Source organism: Tursiops truncatus, chromosome 1, assembly GCF_011762595.2.
Source record: "Tursiops truncatus isolate mTurTru1 chromosome 1, mTurTru1.mat.Y, whole genome shotgun sequence".
NCBI classification, from domain to species: Eukaryota; Metazoa; Chordata; class Mammalia; order Artiodactyla; family Delphinidae; genus Tursiops; species Tursiops truncatus.
The window spans coordinates 85,079,364-85,100,759 of NC_047034.1; the positions used below are offsets into that span (position 1 = coordinate 85,079,364).

The window sequence follows — 21,396 nt, forward strand, 5'->3', positions numbered from 1 at the left end:
ATCACTATTCTCAAAGACTATGAACTAACATCAAGCAACCAACAAAACGGGCTGGTTACATACTAACAATTATAAGCTGCCCAAAACAAGGACCTACTGCTTAGCACAGGGAACTATACTCAGTATCTTAATAACCTATAATGGAAAAGAATCTAAAAAAAGAATATATATATACATACATACATATATATATATGTAACTGAATCACTTTGCTGTATACCTGAAACTAACACAACATTGTAAATCAACTATATTTCAATAAAAATTTAAAAATATAAAAAAGTAGAATCTTTTATAAAGTGCTTAAAAAAAAGGTAAAGGCTGCCAAAATCAAAGTAGTGAAAACAACCTAAATTTCTAGTGGCAGAATCAGTACTCAGGGGCCTCCATGGTGGTGCAGTGGTTAAGAATCTGCCTGCCAATGCAGGGGACACGGGTTCAAGCCCTGGCCCGGGAAGATTCTACATGCCGTGGAGCAACTAAGCCTGTGTGCTACAACTACTGAGCCTGTACTCTAGAACCTGCAAGCCACAACTGCTGAAGCCTGTGCACCTAGAGCTTGTGCTCCGCAACAAGAGAAGCCACTGCAAGGAGAAGCCCGCGCACCACAACACAGAGTAGCCCTGCTCACCGCAACTAGAGAAAGCCCACGCAGCAACAAAGACCCAACGCAGCCAAAAATAAAATAAATAAATTAAAAAAAAAAAAAGAAAAAGAAAGAATCAGTACTCAGGATCAAAGCTAATTTTTTTAAAACAAAAACAAGATGAAAGTGAGACAGACATTAAATATTCCACACTCACCGAAACAGTTACTGAGTCCTGTACATCTTTATGACTAACCAACTGAACATTACCATCTTCATAATAGTGAACCTGTGTGAGACAATGTTTGAGCAAGTTATGTAGGTCACATAGAAACTTACTGCTTAGAGCACAAATCCATGCTTTCAGCCATCCCCAAACTTATCAAGTCTGAGCAAATAATTAGTATGACTAATGGTAATTTACAATGGTGGTTAAAATTCACAGAAGACTTAAATTTAAGAATTCTCTTTCCTTAGCAGGGAAAACTCATTATTAATTAATGAACAACATTACTATGGGCTTGTTGCTTTCCAGACACTGTGCTACGCACTGTGAATACAAAGATCTTAAATAAGATTTCACTCTTAAAAATATTAAAATAAAATCAATTAACGTTAGTTTTTCTCTGTGAAAACCAAGAAATTTTAATGGATCCTAATCCTTTACGCATCTCTCCATATATACCATCATTGTTTTTGGTTAAGTAGATCTGACCAAGTGCAGGAAAAGCTTGATTGAGGGTTAAAGACAGGACTGAAAAATAAATATTCTACTGGTAAATCAGGCTACAAAAATATGTAAGGCAAAAGCAGTCCTGAAAAAAAGTACGGCAAAGTGGGGTACTACAATTATGAGAACAATTAGCAAGAAGGAGGATTACCCAAGAGACAGACTAACCATTCAACTAGATGTAAGGCTCAGGAAGTTTCAGCAATTTACAAGATAGGTTCAGTCACAGTCACCAAAAGTAACAAAACCTTTCCTAGGTTTCATCTGCTAATAAAAATTTCAACATGACTATCATCAATGTAAATCCTCAGAAATTGTTGCCTTCCCAGAGCTATCCTTTTGCTTATAGAATAACCAAAGGTTTAAATATCTTAATGACATTTCCAAATAACTCTCACTCTGATTTTTAAAAGATATGTAAATGAAGTAAGCTTTCCCCCAAAGTGATCAGCCAGTCTGGGGTAAGTTATAAATGAGGTCTGGGTACTGGGCCCTGTTGTAAAAGTCTTATCAGAAACCTCTGTGATGTGCGCTCTTAATTTATAGGTTTGCCTTGGCAAAGCTGAAACACAAGTAACTTATTTCCTTCTAGGAGGAAAATAAATTTCCTTGCATAAATTTATAGTAAGCTGCCAGGTTAATACTGATGCCACAGTTACAAGAGGTCTAGAGCATAGACATAGTCAACAGGTATAGAACAATATATTTTCTTCGGTTGGGCTCCCCCAGAAGCCGACCCTGGGATAGAGATTTGTGAGATAAAGTTTATTTCGGAGGTAATCTCAGGAAGCACTAGTAAGGACTAAGGAAATGAGACAGAAAAGGCAAGGAAGTGTTCTAGGTGCATTAAGGAACACATTACAGCTGCGGGCACTGGACTCTGGAAGACTATGCAGAACATGCTTTAGAGCTGTCCCACCTGAGGGGTGAAGAAGCTGGCATATTTACCCACCAGCTTTTGAATGGCACTAAGGGCTGTGCCAGAGCTATGAATGTAATACTTCCAGTTTGCCTCATCTGAGTTGGGAATGCTCCTAAAGCTAGGAAAAGCTCCCAGGAAGAGAGGTGCAGCTACTTGTAGCAGGAAGTAATCAGTACGTACGAAAAAAGTGGTTACAGATGACATCTCCTATGTATATTTCGATTAAATTATACCATTTCAGAAGGCAACTCTTGCTAATTGTTATTAAAGCAAGACTTAACCACAATACAATAGAGGTAAAATTAGGTACTGATCTTCTTAGATATCATTAACTGTTTAATCTGACTTCAGAGTTAGTTGGGCTTAAGAATTAAATCACCATGAATTTTGAAAGTCAAACCTGTTAGGATATCAGAAGACTTCAATCCAGATAGGCATCAAATGAGTTAATAAGCTCCTTATTCACCTGCCTGTCTGTTCTGACACCAGCATTAGAAATCTACTCTGCTTGGTTTATCACACTTGGCCATTCTCTCTAGTCCCTCTGTTTTATTTACTTGGTTTAAAACCTCCTGTCATTACTGTAAAATAAATAAATAAAATAGAACAACAAGTCCATTCATGTAGCTTTCTTCAGAGCTAAGACTTAACCTTAAGTATATGTATATGTACACATTTAAACAAGATACATAAAAGACTCTAAGTAAGTTCCAGTAACTGCTATATAGTCACTTCTTAATAATTACTTATTTTCTTCTTTCGTAGAACTGCTGCTTGATAATTCCTGGAAAAATCTTAGGTTATCTTTGAAAGAGAAAAATAACAAGCAAGCAGTACACTTCACATGACTATCCTTTATCAACCCAGAATAGCTCTGTTTAACTACAGTACTTCCCTAGGAAGGAGGCTTCAACTTCTATTTGTATTTACCATTGATCTCCTTTTGCATCTACATAGAGCTGTTCCTTATTTCTAATGTCAGAACAAATATCAACTTGCATGTTTGTTTTAAAGATGTGATGTTTTAACATGGCCTATTAACATATTGGGATCTCACCTGAATCTTAAGTACTCCAACCACCTGGGCTGTAGATGGTGTGATGGTAAACTTCCATTCTGATCTCCAACGACCATTCCTATTAAAACACACAACAGTGTAGAATTAACAATAAGAAGAGGTGATTTGCCAAAAAGAAACAAGTCATTTCCAGTTTGACAAATCCAGGGCTCTATCCACTCAAATGTAAGTTTGTATCCAACTGGCCTAATCATAAGCCTTTTCTAAGTTATTCTGACTTTCACCTTTCATTTTTTATCTTGGAGTAGAAAACCATGCCTGTTCTGCTCATGAGAGGCTTTTGCACAAACAAATGGATGGGCCACTGAGTTATGCAGTAACTCAAGTATTATTAAACAAACTCAAGTAAAACTCACACTTCCCACTGGGTACTTTATTAATCACTTATTCTCACTCAATATAAGAGTAATATTTGAAAGATAAATTATAAAATCTTAGAAGAAATCTAAATGATCACATCCAAGTCCCTCATTCTGCAGTAGGGAACTGAAGCCTCTAAGTCAGATAACTTATCGCAAGCTAGTTAGATTAAAAACCAAGTCTCGGGCTTCCCTGGTGGCACAGTGGTTAAGAATCCGCCTGCCAATGCAGGGCACACCGGTTCGAGCCCTGGTCCAGGAAGATCCCACATGCCTCGGAGCAACTAAGCCCGTGCACCACAACTACTGAGCCTGCGCTCTAGAGCCCGCGAGCCACAGCTACCGAGACTGCACACAACTACTGAAGTCCCCACGCCTACAGCCCGTGCTCCGCAACAAGAGAGGCCACTGCAATGAGAAGCCCGTGTGCTACAACAAAGAATAGCCCCGCTCGCCGCAACTACAGGAAGCCCGTGTGCAGCAACAAAAACCCAACACAGCCAAAAATAAAAAAAATAAATTTATAAAAAATAAAAAAACAAGTCTCAACTGCTGGTTTGGTTTCTTTCCTGTATAAATTAGATTAAAAAAAGAAGAGAACATTTACTTTCTTACCAGAAGTTTTTAGGCTGAAACTGGTGGCTTTCAATACATGCAATAATGGTCTGTTGCCCATCTATAGTTTTAGCATAAACCTATTGTTAAAAAAAAAAAGTTAGATTCTTGAAAACATATTTAAGCAACAAACACTATACAAAAGCAGTGTGCTAAATCCTTGGGGGAGATGAAGAGTCAAACAGGGTAAGCTTACAACTCAGAGAGTTCATGGAATATGAACACAAACCACATGTTAAGTTCTAGAGAAGAGAGTGGTACAATGAATACAGAAGGAAATACTGCTTTAGGTTTAGGGTACAAGAGAGGTACCAGTTGGAATGGGCCTTACAAGACAGATGAGATTCTGGTAAGTAGAGACTGAGAATAAAGATGAGTAGGCAGTTCAGGGAGGAAACGGGGGTGCTGGTCCAGTGAATGACTCAATGGTAATTAGTTCTGTCAGGTTAGAGGGTGTGTGTGAAGTGGAACTGTGGAAGATAACATAGGATGGTAGATTTAGGCCATGTAGTAGTAGATGTAAGGTAAGAAGACTGGACTTTATTCTACAGGCAACGGACAGAAACCAAAACAACATGACCAGAACTATTTGGGGATAATAATCAATATTGGTGTACAGAGTAAAATGGGAGAAAAGTTGAAAGTTAGGCTACAGAATTAATCTAGGCAGTAAAATAGGGTAGTGTCAATGGGCATAAGGATGCAGAAGCACAGTCAAAAGTCTGGCAACATATAGCAAGTGAAGGGCAAGAGAAAGGAAGGGGCCAAAGTACTTGCATGCTTGGGTGACTAGAAAGACAGTGGTGTCATTAACAAATTAGAAAATTCAGATGGAAATGTCCAGCTAGAAGTTAGAAATACCAACTGTTCCTTAGTGTAGGAGAGGTGAACAAAAATGTGATCACCAAGGAAAAGAAAAAAACAAAAGGCTTTACAGTCCACAAAGTGTTTTTATATTTATTTTCCTTTTGCTCTAATAAATATAGTGAAACACACTGTTATTATCCATAGATGATAAAGGTGAAGTTCAGAGAGCTTCTTGTCCAAGGTCATTCAGAAAGTGGTTAAGGTAGAACCCAAACCCATTGCTTTTCTGACACAATATTCTGTAACTTCCCCTACATTAAATAAACTATGAGTTTTTGAGAGAGAGAAATACAGCAATGGGGAATGCCTACATTTACAAAAGTAGGGGAGAGGTAAAGAAATAAGCAGAGACAGAGTAAGAATAATTAGAGGGTACTGACATAGCAGCCTAAGAAAAGATAATTTCTAGAAGTAGCTGGTTGGCCTCAGTGTGAAATGCCATACAAAAGTCAAGGACCAAGAAAAGGACACTGGGTCAGGCAATTCAGGAATCATTAGTAACCTCAGAGAGCAGTTTTTGTAGAGTAGGGACTGAAGCCAAAATTCTTAGGGTTAAGAAGTGGATAAGTAATGAGGAGGGCACTAGTAGGAGCAGAATGCTCCATGGTTTGGTTGTATAGCAGAGAGAGAGAGATGAGGGAAGGGAGAAGTAGAGGAGAGGAAGGAGGGGCAAGGTGGAAGGAGAAGAGAAGTAACTTACAGGAATTACTATCTTAACTGAAGAAATGTCCTCCCTCACCCCATACCCAACCCACTTAAGGACAGGAGAAACAAAAATATTTCTAGGTAGGGCTTCCCTGCTGGCGCAGTGGTTGGGAGTCCGCCTGCCGATGCAGGGGACATGGGTTTATGCCCCGGTCCGGGAGGATCCCACGTGCCGCGGAGCGGCTGGGCCCGTGAACCATGGCCGCTGAACCTGCACGTCCGGAGCCTGTGCTCCGCAACGGGAGAGGCCACAACAGTGAGAGGCCCATGTACCGCAAAAAAAAAAAAAAGAAAAAAAAAAAAGAAGATATGTTGTGGCTGGCCAAAGCCTCCAAATGATAAGGTAAATATAAGAAAAACAACACTCTAATAATGAAGCAGGCAGATACTTAACAGTACAGAAGCCGTTGGAATAATGATCTTTCACATAGGCCCTTAAAGCACTGTCACAGGATTCTCTCCAAGACTTCAGACCTCCATCTACTTCCTCTGGCTGGGGGTCACTTGCTTCTTTCCGTAAGTGATCAAACTTAAAGGAAATTTTGTTTCTTGGATCTAAAAATCTGCTATTACCCAGGTCACCGTGTTCTGTAATTAAGACCTTCCAAAGAATAATTACAAAAATAAGTAACTCTGTAAAAAAAGACAGTTCTTCTTGTCACATTTTACAAAACAAACAAATACAATTCTGGAGACGATTAACTTTTCATTTAGTCAGATTTCTCTTTCATAATCGATTTTTCAATCAATTCATATTTTTATTTTTATAAAAATATTATGTTTTGGGGTAAGTCAACTCTAAACTGCAACATTTCCCCCATTCTAACAATACCCTTCATTTCTTGGTTTCTGTTTAATATACAACCTATGTACATACATATAACTGTAATAACTTATATGTACACTTTTGTATTCCTTTTTCACATATTTCATGAACTTTTTCCAGTCATTACACTTAGCATTTAAAATAGGTGATACAATAAATCACATGGTTCAAAAATGAAAAATACTATATAAAGTAAAATCTTTTTCTCACCTTTATCTCCCATTCACCAAATTCCCAACATATACCCCCTTTCCGCACAAAGGTAACTGATTTTATTAATTTAGAGCAAGAATTGTCTTTGGCAAGCTATGCATGAGGTGGCATTTGTTTCTGTAAATAAAGTTTTGTTGAACACAGCCCCACTTGTTTGTTTTTGTATGGTCTATGGCTGCTTTCCTGCTACAATAGCAGAGCTGAGTAGTCAAGGCTGACTCTTTGTCTCAATATTTACTATCAGATAATATTTACTATCGGACCCTTTACAGAAAAAATTTGCCAATTTCCAATTTTGATTATTCTTTGTTTCTTTTAACAAATAGAATTTAATATTCTAATTCTCCACCCCTTTCTTTTACACAAAAACTAGAATACTATAGTGTACTTTTTCTTTCTTTTTAATTCTGACATATCTAGATGATCTTTCCATAGTAGTGCTTAGAGAACTTCCTTGTTTATTATAGCCAGGTATGACTCTATTGTACAGGTGTACAAAAATTTATTCAACCAGTCCCCTATTAATGGATAGTTTGGGTAGTTTCTAATCTTTTGCTGTTATGAACAATACTCCAATGAATGTCCTTGTATGTTTGTTATGTACAAATTACGTACATGTGCCAAGCACACCTGTGGGATAAATTCCCTGAAGCAGGACAGTTGGGTCAAGGGTAAATACATTCATAATTTTGATAGAGATCGACAAACTGCCATCACAGGATGTTGTACCAAGGTACAAGCCCATTTCTTCTCACCTTAAAAGAAAAGTCATTTATATTTCCACTTTGGTGAACTATGTGTACCTAACTTTTGCCCACTTTTCTACGGAGTCTTTGGTGTTTTTCTAGTTGAACTCCAGGGAGATTATCCTTTTGCATGTGTTTTGAGATCCACATATTTTCCCCTAACTTGCCATTTGTCTTTTGACACAGTTACCATTTAAAATTAACTATATATGATCTCATTATATGTATATCTCATTATACATACCATAGTATACTTAATCATTTCTGAATTGAAGGAGCTTTAAGCTAGTTACAGTTTCTACCATTGAAAGCCACTATAAGTTCTACCATAAATAAAGTCTTCTCTTCTCCTTAAAAAGAATTCTTTGGAAAGAATTCTTAACTTTTGAGATTTCTGTCCTTATCATCAGACTATCTTTAAAAACCTTGTTTATAATGACAGTAGGAAAAATACATAAAACTATTTCCTTAGTCTTACCTTCATAAAGCTTTCTCATTATAATTTTGTAACTTCTGTAACTACAAGGTGAATATATTCACATTAAAATTTTAATTTGTACTTCCTTAATTACTATTAGTAGGTGATCTAACACTTTTCATGTTTGCTCTGTATTCTCCAATTGGGTACAGTTGGTTCATGTCTGTTGCTCATTTATCCACTGAACTCTTGGCATCACCCTTAGATATTCGAATAACCTTTTTATTATGTTTGAGGTACATATTTTCTCCTTTTTAAATCTTATTTTTAAAATCTTTTTATTTTGCAGAAGTCACTTTCTTTGATAAACTTTTCTAATGTTTCATCATTATTCAAGTTATGAATCTCTTTCCATTTCCTACTAAATTTTTATGTTTAAAAAATAGTTGGGCTTCCTTGGTGGCGCAGTGGTTGAGAGTCCGCCTGCCGATGCAGGGGACACGGGTTTGTGCCCCGGTCCGGGAAGATCCCACATGCCGTGGAGCGGCTGGGCCCGTGAGCCATGGCCGCTGAGCCTGCGTGTCCAGAGCCTGTGCTCCGTAACGGGAGAGGCCACAGCAGTGAGAGGCCCGCGTACAGCAAAAAATATATATATATATAGTTAACCTTTAAACTATACTTGGAATTAATCTAGGTATACAGTTGGCTTTGAAAATCAAAATTAGATCAAACATACATTTTAACAATTATTTCCTTTTCCCTTCTATTTTATGTTACTTAGTCTAAGGCTCTACTGTCATTGCTTTATGTCTTTATGTTTGCTAGCATTAGTCTTCCTTCATTGTTGTTCTTGATCAGAAAAATCCTGCATGGTCTATTACAATTGTCATTAGGAATTGTATGGAATCTATTTGAAAAAGCTTCACATATTATTTATATTTCTAAATCGGATAAACTTTCCATATTATTTATATTCCTTATTCAGAAATGTGGCATTTACATCTATTTAATTTTCCATTCATTTCTCTGATTAAAATGTGTGTGTGGGTGGGTATATATGAACTGTGTGACAGACTCTTGCTTGTTTCCTATCCAATATCCATTCTCTCCCTTTTCCTTACTAATAGAACCTCAAAGGTTTTCAAGAAGGCAATATGTCCAACTAAAGAGACAACACTTCTCAGCTAGGAATGATAAAGTGATATGCATTCTGGCAACAATTTATCAGTGGAAGGTGCTTCTGGAACAGCCAATAGCACCTCTTGCACCTTCCTCCTTCCTTCCTGGAACATGCATTCAGTGCCCAGAGATGGATCAGCTATCTTGAGAACATGATAATGAAAACCATACATAAGGATGGCACAACAGAGAGCTAGAAGCAACTTGCGTCTCTGATGATATGGAACTGCCATAACATCCCAAAATATTACCTCTGGACTTCTTATGTGACAAAAATAGTCTCTATTTAGTTAACCCACTGTAGTTGATTTTCTATTATATGCAGTGATGGCATCTACTTTAATAACTCAAACATCTTTCCATATTTTCCTTTTATGTCTAGGTAATGTGTTGTTGTTGTGGCTAAGAATGTGAACTCCTTTTGACGATATTTTTAAGCTGGCTACCGCATGTATATGGGAATGTTCTTATATCATATATCTGGACACAGACCTTATTATTTCAATAATTCTGCTGTATTAGTGAAGTATACAATATCAACTGTAAGCAATATTTATCATTTATTTTTCAGTGTTTTTTTGTCTTTTATACTTATAATTAATCTAGTTCCATTGAGAAAATAAAGATAAGCACAAATATAAACTAAAACAAACAAAAAACAACAAACAAAACATATTACGGTAATCCTGTAATCCCAACATAGGGAGTTAACATTTTGGTGTATATTTTCCCACATTTCCATTTCTATGCACATCTATATACTACTTTATTTCTGAGTCTAAAGATGCATACATTCCCCTCATGATTTAACATCTCATAAAATGGGATACATCTTAAACTTGACAGCATCTTAGGACTGTGTCATAGTTTAACTGACAGTATTTTCTCTTTCTTAGTGGCATATAAAGTAAGACGTACCTTTCACAGAATTTAAGATGCAGATTAGTATAACTGTTCATTTAAATATCTATTTAAAAATAAACTAGCATAATGCTACATATTGCTTTATGTTTTAGCTTAATATATCATGAACATATTCCCAGTTCAATATTTCTATCAGTTTTCAATGGTTACATAGGATTTTGGCCTACAGATATTTTATTTATTTTATTAAAAAATTTTTTTTAACATCTTTATTGGAGTATAATTGCTTTATAGATATTTAATTTAACGCTGGACATTTAGATTGTTCCCAATTTTTCATTATCATAAACCTTGCTTCAAATAATCTTTTTACACATTTATATACTTATTTCCCTAGGATAAATTCTATGGACTTGTGGGTTCAAAGGGGGTTCAGACTTTTAAAAGGCATTTGCTATTTGGTGCCATATTGCCTTTGAAGTGTACATTAATGAATTTGTAAAGCCCTTTCATATAATGTTAATAACTGCGGTAAAAATGGGAATATGTATTTGCTTTGTTCCTGTACTGGAACAGGAATTCTTGTTTTCCTGTTAAATATAATGTCTCCTGTTATTCTTACCAAGGAGAATTAGAGACAGCTGGAAAACTTGTGTAAAACTCAATTCCTTTTACTTTTACTGTTCTTGTTAGGGACAGCTCTCTCTTCAAAGAAACTCCTAGTATTTTCAGAGGGAGGAAGAATTTCCTAATATGTAGAATACCTACAAAAGCTAAGAATACTAAGACATGAATTTATTCAGCATCTTATCTTCAGACATCTGTTTTATAGTATTTCTACTACTTTCCAGGCACAGTCTATCTAATAGAAACAACTATTACCTGATCTTCATATCCTTCTATCTTCACAGGTGTGAACTGATCCATGTTATACTGGGCAAATGCACTGTTTTTTTTTTTTTTTAAAGGGAGAAGAAGGAGAGAAAAGAATTATATATAAATAAATATAAAAGATAGTTCAGGGAATTCCCTGGCAGTCCAGTGGTTAGGACTGCACACTTCCACTGCAGGGGGCCGGGTTCCATCCCTGGTTGGGGAACTACTATCCTATATGCCATGTGGCACAGCCAAAATAAAGAAGAAAAAGGTAGTTCACAGAACAGTGAAAGAGAATGTATAATTGCGATATCGTTCATTATGGCAATTATAGTGATGCTGTGCAAATTTTAGGTTTGTAGGATCTGGTCCGAAAATGAGTTCTGAAAAAGCAGTATGGACAGGGCAGAAGACTTTCCCAGGCAGCAATTCTTAAAACATTTTCTACAGTTAAAATCTAAACAAATTATGTATCACACCAAATGCCTTAATAATAATTATTTGTTGCTCTGCATCAAAATCCTTGTTCCATCTCCCCACCCCACACTTGCCCAGTCATTATCCAATTCTGACAGAGGAACTCTGGGCCAGTTGGATAGACAGTAACTGAAAGACTACTTTGTATTGAAGAATAAAGAACAGTAGTGATAAAGCCAGAGAACAGGGGCCCTAGAAAGCTAGATAGTATTTAGATTTGAAGAAGACAAGAAAACCAACCAACCAACCAACCACCAATCTAATGTTTTTGAGGACAAGGACAAAATGAAAATGATATTCTAGAAATATTAGTTAGCCTGACAGTGATAAGGAGCCAATGATTGGGTAGAATAATAATGCAATTATTCTATGGTTAACTCTATTAAGGTACGTTCTGAATATCTGCTATTTTTTTGCAATTTGAGAAACATTATCACTCCTCAATAGCAGCCTAATCTTTCTATAACTGGCAGTTATAAAAAAATTCAGCCTGAACTAAAAGAACTAAACCTGCTTTAACAGGGAAAATCTAGGCAAAAATAAAAATAAGACCATATAAAATAAACTTTAAGGAAGTAAACAACATTTTGGGGGAACATGTTTTCTCCAAGGGGAAAAAAAAAAACCTAAAATCATTAAAAACCAACTGCTTTATTTTGAGGTATTTTAAACTTAGTTTTCAGGTACTAGTTTACTATCAACATAGTTTACCCAATATTAGAATAACAAGTAAGTGGACTTAGAAAGATACTTACTGTGCTGCCCCTTCCCTGAGGAGATTGTCATTATTAAGTAGTAGCCGGACATCTGAGGAGGCAAACAACGTTAAAGATGTTAAAATTCAAATGTTCAGTAGAAGACACACTTGGAGAAATTTTAGCGGATTTCTAGATTAGATTTTTAGAAAACCAGGCTTTGCAAGATTAGTCTTTGGATGTACTGCATATGTAGAAATTCTAAAAATGTACACAAACAGATGCTAATATTCACAGATTTACACAGAATTATTTGTGGTATAATAATCCAACAATAAATTCTCAAGGAATTTCATAGCAAATGAAAAACATGGTTTACAGAAGGTTACAGTTAGGACTACTTATTTGTATCTAAAGAATCCTTTTAAAACAGATTAAGAATTGTAGGCTTTTCTGTAACATCAGACCAAGAAAGCTGGGCACAATTCAGTCAGTGGCAGTGAAATTACTGAACATATTTTTCTTTAGAGAATCTAATGTGGGGCCTACAATCTTTTTAAAAAGCTGTATGTCAAGAGTCTAGTCACTTTTCTTTTGGAAGAGGTGTGTCCTTGTTACTAAGAAACTACCAAGCATTAACTCCAAGAGAGAAGGCTGATTATAAGCCAAAGGCAAATGACTCTTAGAGCTTCTGAAAAAAGGGGCTGGCAGAGGCCAACGTGTAGCATGCCATTAAAAACCAGCCATCATGTCATAAGTAGCTTGCCAACTCAATCTAATGCTTTGGTATCAATTACTCTCATGATAATCCTATAAACTACATTCAGTTGTCAGAAATACAACAATGTACTTCTAACTACAAAGACCACTAATTTTTGTTAAGTCAAGGATTTATCTGAGCTAATCAGCTGGATAAAGTTCAAGTCGTAGGAGTATTTCTAAAAGCTCTTTGTTGAAAATTTACATTTGGTCAATATGGAAGAGAGACTAGGCGAAGAAAGGCTGCATTTGTTTTTCTTGGTGTTACTACTCAAATATCCAAAAAACAAGTCTATAAAGAAGAGTGTCTTGATTTACTTCTATTGTATTATTTCACTCCTTGTAAATAACATTTATATGTTCTCCTAGTTACTTTTGCTCTGCATCATTGATTTTACCAGTGGAAATTGTTCTACAATTTGTGGGGCTCTGAGCCAAGTGCAAATGAACATTACACAGTTCCTCTAACTAAGCAGGTAACCTTCTTTTTTTTAAAATTATTTTTAAAATTTTTATCAGAGGATGGTTCCTTTACAATGTTGTGTTAGCCTCCACTGCACAACAAAATGAGTCAGCCGTACACATACAGATATCCTCTCCCTTTTGGACTTCCCTCACATTTAGGTTACCACAGTACATTAGGTAGAGTTCCCTGTGCTACACAGTATGTTCCCATCAGTTGTCTATTTTATACGTAGTAACTATAATGTATATGTGTAAATCCCAGTCTCCCAATTCCTCCCTCCCCACCCCTTTCTCCCTTGGTATCCATACATTTCTTCTCTACGTCTATGCCTCTATTTCTGCTTTGCAAATAAGATCATCTATACCATTTCTCTAGATTCCACATATATGCATTAATATACAATATTTGGTTTTCTCTTCCTGACTTACTTCACTATGTATGACAGTCTCTAGATCCATCCACATCTCTACAAACGACCCAATTTCGCTCCTTTTTATGGCGAAGTAATACTCCATTGTATGTATGTACCACACCTTCTTTATCCATTCGTCTGTCGATGGGCATTTAGGTTGCTTCCATGACCTGGCTATTGTAAACAGGGCTGCAATGAACAATGGGGTGCATGTGTCCTTTTGAATTATGGTTTTCTCTGGGTATATGCCCAGTAGTGGGATTGCTGGGTCATATGGTAATTCTATTTTTAGTTTTTTAAGGAACCTCTATACTGTTCTCCATAGTAGTGGCTGTATCAATTTACATTCCCACTAACAGTGCGAGCAGGTTCCTTTTCTCCACACCCTCTCCAGCATTTGTTGTTTGTAGATTTTCTGATGATGCCTGTTCTTACTGGTGTGAGGTGATACCTCATTGTAGTTTTTTTTTTTTTTTTTTGGCGGTACGCAGGCCTTTCGCTGTTGTGGCCTCTCCCGTTGCGCAGCACAAGCTCCGGATGCGCAGGCTCAGTGGCCATGACTCACGGGCCCAGCCGCTCCGCGGCATGTGAGATCTTCCCAGACCGGGGCACGAACCTGTGTCCCCTGCATTGGCAGGTGGACTCTCAACCACTGTGCCACCAGGGGAGCCCCATTGTAGTTTTGATTTGCATTTCTCTAATAATTAGTGATGCTGAGCAGCTTTTCATGTGCTCTTTGGCCATCTGTATGTCTTCTTTGGAGAAATGTCTATTTAGGTCTTCCGCCCATTTTTTGATTGGGTTGTTTGTTTTTTTTAATATTGAGCTGCATGAGCTGTTTATATATTTTGGAGATTAATCCTTTATCCGTTGATTTGTTTGCAAATATTTTCTCCCATTCTGAGTGATGTCTTTTTGTTTTTGTAGTTTCCTTTGCTTTGCAAAAGCTTTTAAGTTTCATTAGGTCCCATTTGTTTATTTTTGTTTTTATTTCCATTACTCTAGGAGGTGGATCAAAAAAGATCTTGCTGTGATTCATGTCAAAAAGTGTTCTTCCTAGGTTTCCTCTAAGAGTTTTATAGTGTCCAGTCTTACATTTAGGTCTCTAATCCATTCTGAGTTTATTTTTGTATATGGTGTTAGGGAGTGTTCTAATTTCATTCTTTTACATGTAGCTGTCCAGTTTTCCCAGCACCACTTACTGAAGAGACTGTCTTTTCTCCATTGTATATCCTTGCCTCCTCTGTCATAGATTAGTCAACCACAGGTGCGTGGGTTTATCTCTGGGCTTTCTATTCTGTTTCATTGATATATATTTCTGTTTTTGTGCCAGTACCATGTTGTCTTGATTACTGTAGCTTTGCAGTATAGTCTGAAGTCAGGGAGTCTGATTCTTCCAGCTCCATTTTTTTCCCTCAAGACTGCCTTGGCTATTCAGGGTCTTTTGTGTCTCCATACAAATTTTAAGATTTTTTGTTCTAGTTCTGTAAAAAATGCCACTGGTAATTTGATAGGGATTGCATTGAATCTGTAGATTGTTTTGGGTAGTATAGTCATTTTCACAATACGGATTCTTCCAATCCAAGAACATGGTATATCTCTCCATCTGTTTGTGTCATCTTTGATTTCTTTCATCAGTGTCTTATAGTTTTCTGAATACAGGTATTTTATCTCTTTAGGTAGGTTTATGCCTAGGTATTTTATTCTTTTTGTTGCAATGGTGAATGGGACTGTTTCCTTAATTTCTCTTTCTGATCTTTTGTTGTTAGTGTATAGGAATGCAAGAGATTTCTGTGCATTCATTTTGTATCCTGCAACTTTACCAAATTCATTGACTGGCTCTAGTAGTTTTCTGGTGGCATCTTTAGGTTTCTCTATGTATAGTATCATGTCATCTGCAAACAGTGACAGTTTTACTTCTTCTTTTCCGATTTGTATTCCTTTTATTTCTTTTTCTTCTCTGATTGCCATGGCTAGGACTTCCAAAACTATGTTGAATAATAGTGGTGAGAGTGGACATCCTTGTCTTGTTCCTGATAGAGGAAATGCTTTCAGTTTTTCACCATTGAGAATGATGTTTGCTGTGGGTTTGTCGTATACGGACTTTATTATGTTGAGGTAGGTTCCCTCTATGCCCACTTTCTGGAGAGTTTTTATCATAAATGGGGGTTGAATTTTGTCAAAAGATTTTTCTGTATCTATTGAAATGATCATATGGTTTTTATTCTTCAATTTGTTAATATGGTGTAACACACTGATTGATTTGCGTATATTGAAGAATCCTTGCATCCCTGGGATAAATCCCACTTGATTATGATGTATGATCTTTTTAATGTGTTGTTGGATTCTGTTTGCCAGTATTTTGTTGAGGATTTTTGCATCTATATTCCCCAGTGATATTGGTCTGTAATTTTTTTTTTGTAGTATCTTTGTCTGTTTTGGCATCAGGGTGATGGTGGCCTCGTAGAATGAGTTTGGGAGTGTTCCTTCCTCTGCAATGTTTTGGAAGTTTGTGAAGGATGGGTGTTAGCTCTTCTCTAAATGTTTGATAGAATTCACCTGTGAAGCCATCTGGTCCTGGGCTTTTGTTTGTTGGAATATTTTAAATTACAGTTTCAATTTCATTACTTGTGATCGGTCTGTTCATATTTTCTATTTCTTCCTCTTTCAGTCTTGGGAGGTTATAGCTTCCTAAGAATTTATCCATTTCTTCAAGGTTGTCCATTTTATTGGCATAGAGTTGCTTGTAGTAGACCCTTAGGATGCTTTGTATTTCTGTGGTGTCTGTTGTAACTTCTTTTTATTTTTAAAATTTATTTTATTTATTGATTTTGGGGGGGGGCTGTGTTGGGTCTTCCTTGCTGTGCGTGGACTTTCTCTAGTTGCGGTGCGTGGGGTCTACTCATTGCGGTAGCTTCTCTTGTTGCGAAGCACAGGCTCTAGGTGCATGGGCTTCAGTAGTTGTGGAGCATGGGCTTCAGTAGTTGTGGCTCATGGGCTTAGTTGCTCCGCGGCATGTGGGATCTTCCTGGACCAGGGCTTGAACCCGTGTCCCCTGCATTGGCAGGCGGATTCTTAACCACTGTTCCACCAGGGAAGCCCCTGTAACTTCTTTTTCATTTCTAATTTTATTGATTTGAGTCCTCTCCCTCTTTTTCTTGATGAGTCTGGCTAATGTTTAATCAATTTTGTTTATCTTCTGAGAGAACCAGCTTTTAGTTTTACTCATCTTTGCTATTGTTTTCTTTGTTTCTATTTCCTTTATTTCTGATCTGATCTTTATGATTTCTTTCCTTCTACTAACTTTGGGCTTTGTTTCTTCTTCTTTCTCTCGTTCCTTTAGGTGTAAGGTTAGATTGTTTATTTGAGATTTTTCTTGTTTGTTGAGGTAGGCTTGTATTGCTATCAACTTCCCTCTTAGAACTGCTTTTGCTGTATCCCATAGGTTTTGGATCGTTGTGTTTTCGTTGTAATTTGTCTCTAGTTATTTTTTGATTTCCTCTTTGAGTTCTTCAGTAATCTCTTGGTTATTTAGTAACGTATTGTTTAGCCTCCATGTGTTTGTGTTTTTTATGTTTTTTTCCCTGTAATTGATTTCTAATCTCATATCGTTGTGGTTGGGAAAGATGCTGGATATGATTTCAATTTTCTTAAATTTACCAAGGCTTGATTTGTGACCCAAGATGTGATCAGTCCTGGAGAATGTTCCTTGTGCACTGGAGAAGAGAGTGTCATCTGCTGTTTTTGGATGGAATGTCCTATAAATATCAATTAAATCTGTCTGGTCTATTGTGTCATTTAAAGCTTCTGTTTCCTTATTAATTTTCTGTCTGGATGATCTGTCCATTGGTGTAAGTGAGGTGTTAAAGTCCCCCACTGTTACTGTGTTACTGTCAATTTCCTCTTTTATAGCTGTTAGCATTTGCCTTAGGTATTGAGGTGCTCCTATGTTGGGTGTATATATATTTATAATTGTTATATCTTCTTCTCAGATTGATCCCTTGATCATTACGTAGTGTCCTTCCTTGTCTCTTGTAACATTCTTTATTTTAAAGTCTATTTTATCTGATATGAGTATTGCTACTCCAGCTTTCTTTTGATTTCCATTTGCATGGAGTATCTTTTTCCATCCCCTCACTTTGTCTGTATGTGTCCCTAGGTCTGAAGTGGGTCTCTTGTAGACAGCATATATATAGGTCTTGTTTTTGTATCCATTCAGCGAGCCTGTGTCTTTTGGCTGGAGCATTTAATCCATTCACGTTTAAAGTAATTACCAATATGTATGTTCCTATTACCATTTTCTTTATTGTTATGGGTTTGTTTTTGTAGGTCCTTTTCTTCTCTTGTGTTTCCCACTTAGAGAAGTTGATTTAGCATTTGTTGTAGAGCTGGTTTGGTGGTGCTGAATTCTCTTAGCTTTTGCTTGTCTATAAAGCTTTTGATTTCTCCGTCCAATGTGAATGAGATCCTTGCTGGGCAGATTAATCTTGGTTGTAAGTTCTTCCCTTTCATCTCTTTAAATATATCATGCCACTCCCTTCTGGCTTGTAGAGTCTGTGCTGAGAAATCAGCTGTTAACCTTATGGGAGTTCCCTTGTATGCTATTTTTTGTTTTTCCCTTGTTGCTTTCAATAATTTTTCTTTGTCTTTAATTTTTATCAATTTGATTACTATGTGTCTTGGCGTGTTTCTCCTTGGGTTTATCCTGCCTGGAAATCTCTGCACTTCTTGGACTTGGGTGGCTATTTCCTTTCCCATGTTAGGGAAGTTTCCGACTATAATCTCTTCAAATATATTGTCAGGTCCTTTCTCTCTCTCTTCTCCTTCTGGGATCCCTATAATGCAAATGTTGTTGCGTTTAATGCTGTCCCGGAGGTGTCTTAGGCTGTCTTCATTTCTTTTCATTCTTTTTTCTGTTCTGCAGCAGTGAATTTCACCATTCTGTCTTCAGGTCACTTATCCGTTCTTCTGCCTCAGTTATTCTGCTATTGATTCCTTCTAGTGTAGTTTTCATTTCAGTTATTGTATTGTTCGTCTCTGTTTGTTTGTTCTTTAATTCTTCTAGGTCTTTGTTAAACATTTCTTGCATCTTCTTGATCTTTGTCCCCATTCTTTTTCCGAGGTCCTGGATCATCTTCACTATCATTATTCTAAATTCTTTTTCTGTAAGATTGCCTATCTCCACTTTATTTAGTTGTTTTTCTGGGGTTTTATCTTGTTCCCTCATCTGGTACGAAGTCCTCTGCCCTTTCATTTTGTCTGTGTTTCTGTGAATGTGGTTTTCCTTCCACAGGCTTCCTTCTACAGAATTGTAGTCTATACGTTCTATTATATGATATTTTAAGCAGGTAACCTTCTAATGTAAAACTAGAATTTCAAAATAAATGTTTGCTAAAATGAACCAAGATGCACAAAGATTATGATTTTACTTAAGGGGAACTTTAAGATGAAATTTGTAACTTAAAATAGGATTATGATGATTGATATTAACACGTTATAATGCCTCATTTACATTTTTCATTCTGTAAGTTGTGTTAACATAGTAAATAGAATGGAAGATTGTAAATATATAGGAATAGTGGTTCCCAAATTGGCTGTGACTCAGAATCACCTGGAGAACTTGATAAAACAGATTGCCCATTCTACCCCAGATCTAATGAATGAGAATCTTAAGAGGATAACATTGGAATCTGTATATTTAACAAGCTTCCCAGATACAGTCAGTTCAGCCCCAGTGGCTCTAGAAAATGTCCTATGCTATGGCACTTCCTGAGTAAAAGCACTGAAGAGATTTAAGCTATATTTTATAATGATATAAAACAATTAAACATTGTTTCTACATTTATCAGTATTAAATTACTTTAAATCTTTTCTCACATAAGATAGGTACCCTAATGTATGGGTTAAGAGCATGCTTTTGACTCAGACCTGGGTTTGAATCCTTGCTCTGATACTTACCAGCTGGGTGATATGGGCTAAATTATTTTAACCTTTTTGAATTTTGATTTCCTTAGCTATATCTATAATGTTATAAGGATTAAAAGAGATAGCAAACTCAATAAGTGCTCGTATGTGATTAAGGAGGGTTTAAAATAACTACGTACGAATCTTTACTCACCGTTGAACACTTCATTAAATTCCCCTGGGGGTGCGTGAGTGATGAATTTAGCAGCTATGCGTACCTAAACAGAAATACAATTTTTAGTAAAAGAATTATGAAGAGTAGCATATAAGAGGGGAAGGAGAAGAGTAGCATATAAGAGAGGAAGGAATTAACAGATAACAAAATTTTTATCACATCCCTTGAAATATAATTTCCTGTTTAAACCTTACAAACGTTTAGGAGCCTTCAGATATTCTTTTCACAAAACATCTCAAAGTGTTTATTATCAATACAGATTTGTTCTAATTTGGGGATACACATGCTGCTTTAATTTTGAATTTTTCTTTTTAAAAAGCTAAATGATCAATTTTTGGTCAAAATATACTGCAGTCGGGGGCTTCCCTGGTGGCGCAGTGGTTGAGCGTCCGCCTGCAGATGCTAGGGACACGGGTTCGTGCCCCAGTCCGGGAGGATCCCACATGCCGCGGAGCGGCTGGGCCCGTGAGCCATGGCCGCTGAGCCTGTGCGCCCGGAGCCTGTGCTCCGCAACGGGAGGGGCCGCAGCGGTGAAAGGCCCTTGTACCGCAAAAAAAAAAAAAAAAAAAAAAAAAAAAAAAAAAATATATATATATATATATATATATATATATACTGCAGTCACAAAAAGAGAAAGGTATGATCCTATTTCATTTATGAACACCAGCAAAACTAAATAAAATATCAGCTAATTGGTATTATGCCAATTTGTGTTTATGGTGTTTATCCCAATGCAAGAATGATTCAATACTGATAAATCAATGTAACTTACAAATTAAAAGCAAAACCTTGTGATAATGCTGGAAAAAAGACAAAATTCAACACCCATCCAAATATCATAAAACAATAACAAAACTACTAGTTTTTAGTATAATAAACTTCCTTAACTTTATAAAGCGTTATCTACTAAAATTTTACGGCTTATTCAATAATGATGAAACATGAGCAGTGTCACTAATTTTAAAAGCAAGACAAATATGACTCCTGTCACCTAAACTATTCAGCACTGTACTAAAGGTCCTAAAAATGCCATGGAAAATATTTCTTTTGTTATTCATTCTGATTCCCTCCCCTGCCCACTACTGTCAATCTGTTTCTGGGCCTCTGATTAGAGATGGATGCTGAAATGTTATTATCTAACCTGCATAACTAATTTTTTCTCCTGTTTTACCTTTTTTGTCATTTTATGCCTTGTGTAGGGAGAATTCCTCAGCTCCATTTTTCAACTCACTAACATGCTCTTCAGCTGTGCCCATTTTGTTTTCAGACAATTATTTTAACTGTTCTATTTTTAATTTCCAAGACTTTTTTTATTTCTTGTGTGTGCAATAATCTCTTCAGTCTCCTTGCGGTTATTAACTATACTTATTTTAAAGTCTTGTTTTATTGACTGCTTCTTAAGAATTTAGATATACTGTTTGTTGAGTTTGGTGCCTCTCTTTCATGGTACTGGTTTTCCACAAA

The 21,396-nt window shown here is 36.5% G+C and overlaps 1 protein-coding gene across 1 annotated transcript in view; it reads right to left on the reverse strand.

Annotated features, from left to right (window-relative positions):
* The window catches only part of CAPZA1 (capping actin protein of muscle Z-line subunit alpha 1), a 47,492-nt gene that overhangs the window by 4,167 nt on the left and 21,929 nt on the right, over nucleotides 1-21,396 (reverse strand). The window contains exons 2-8 of the mRNA XM_019919484.2: nucleotides 19,912-19,975; nucleotides 12,217-12,268; nucleotides 10,991-11,054; nucleotides 6,257-6,463; nucleotides 4,291-4,370; nucleotides 3,296-3,374; nucleotides 804-875 (exon numbers count right to left, since the gene is read on the reverse strand). Coding sequence (XP_019775043.1) covers nucleotides 804-875; nucleotides 3,296-3,374; nucleotides 4,291-4,370; nucleotides 6,257-6,463; nucleotides 10,991-11,054; nucleotides 12,217-12,268; nucleotides 19,912-19,975 — 618 coding nt within the window. The remainder of the gene's footprint in view (nucleotides 1-803; nucleotides 876-3,295; nucleotides 3,375-4,290; nucleotides 4,371-6,256; nucleotides 6,464-10,990; nucleotides 11,055-12,216; nucleotides 12,269-19,911; nucleotides 19,976-21,396) is intronic.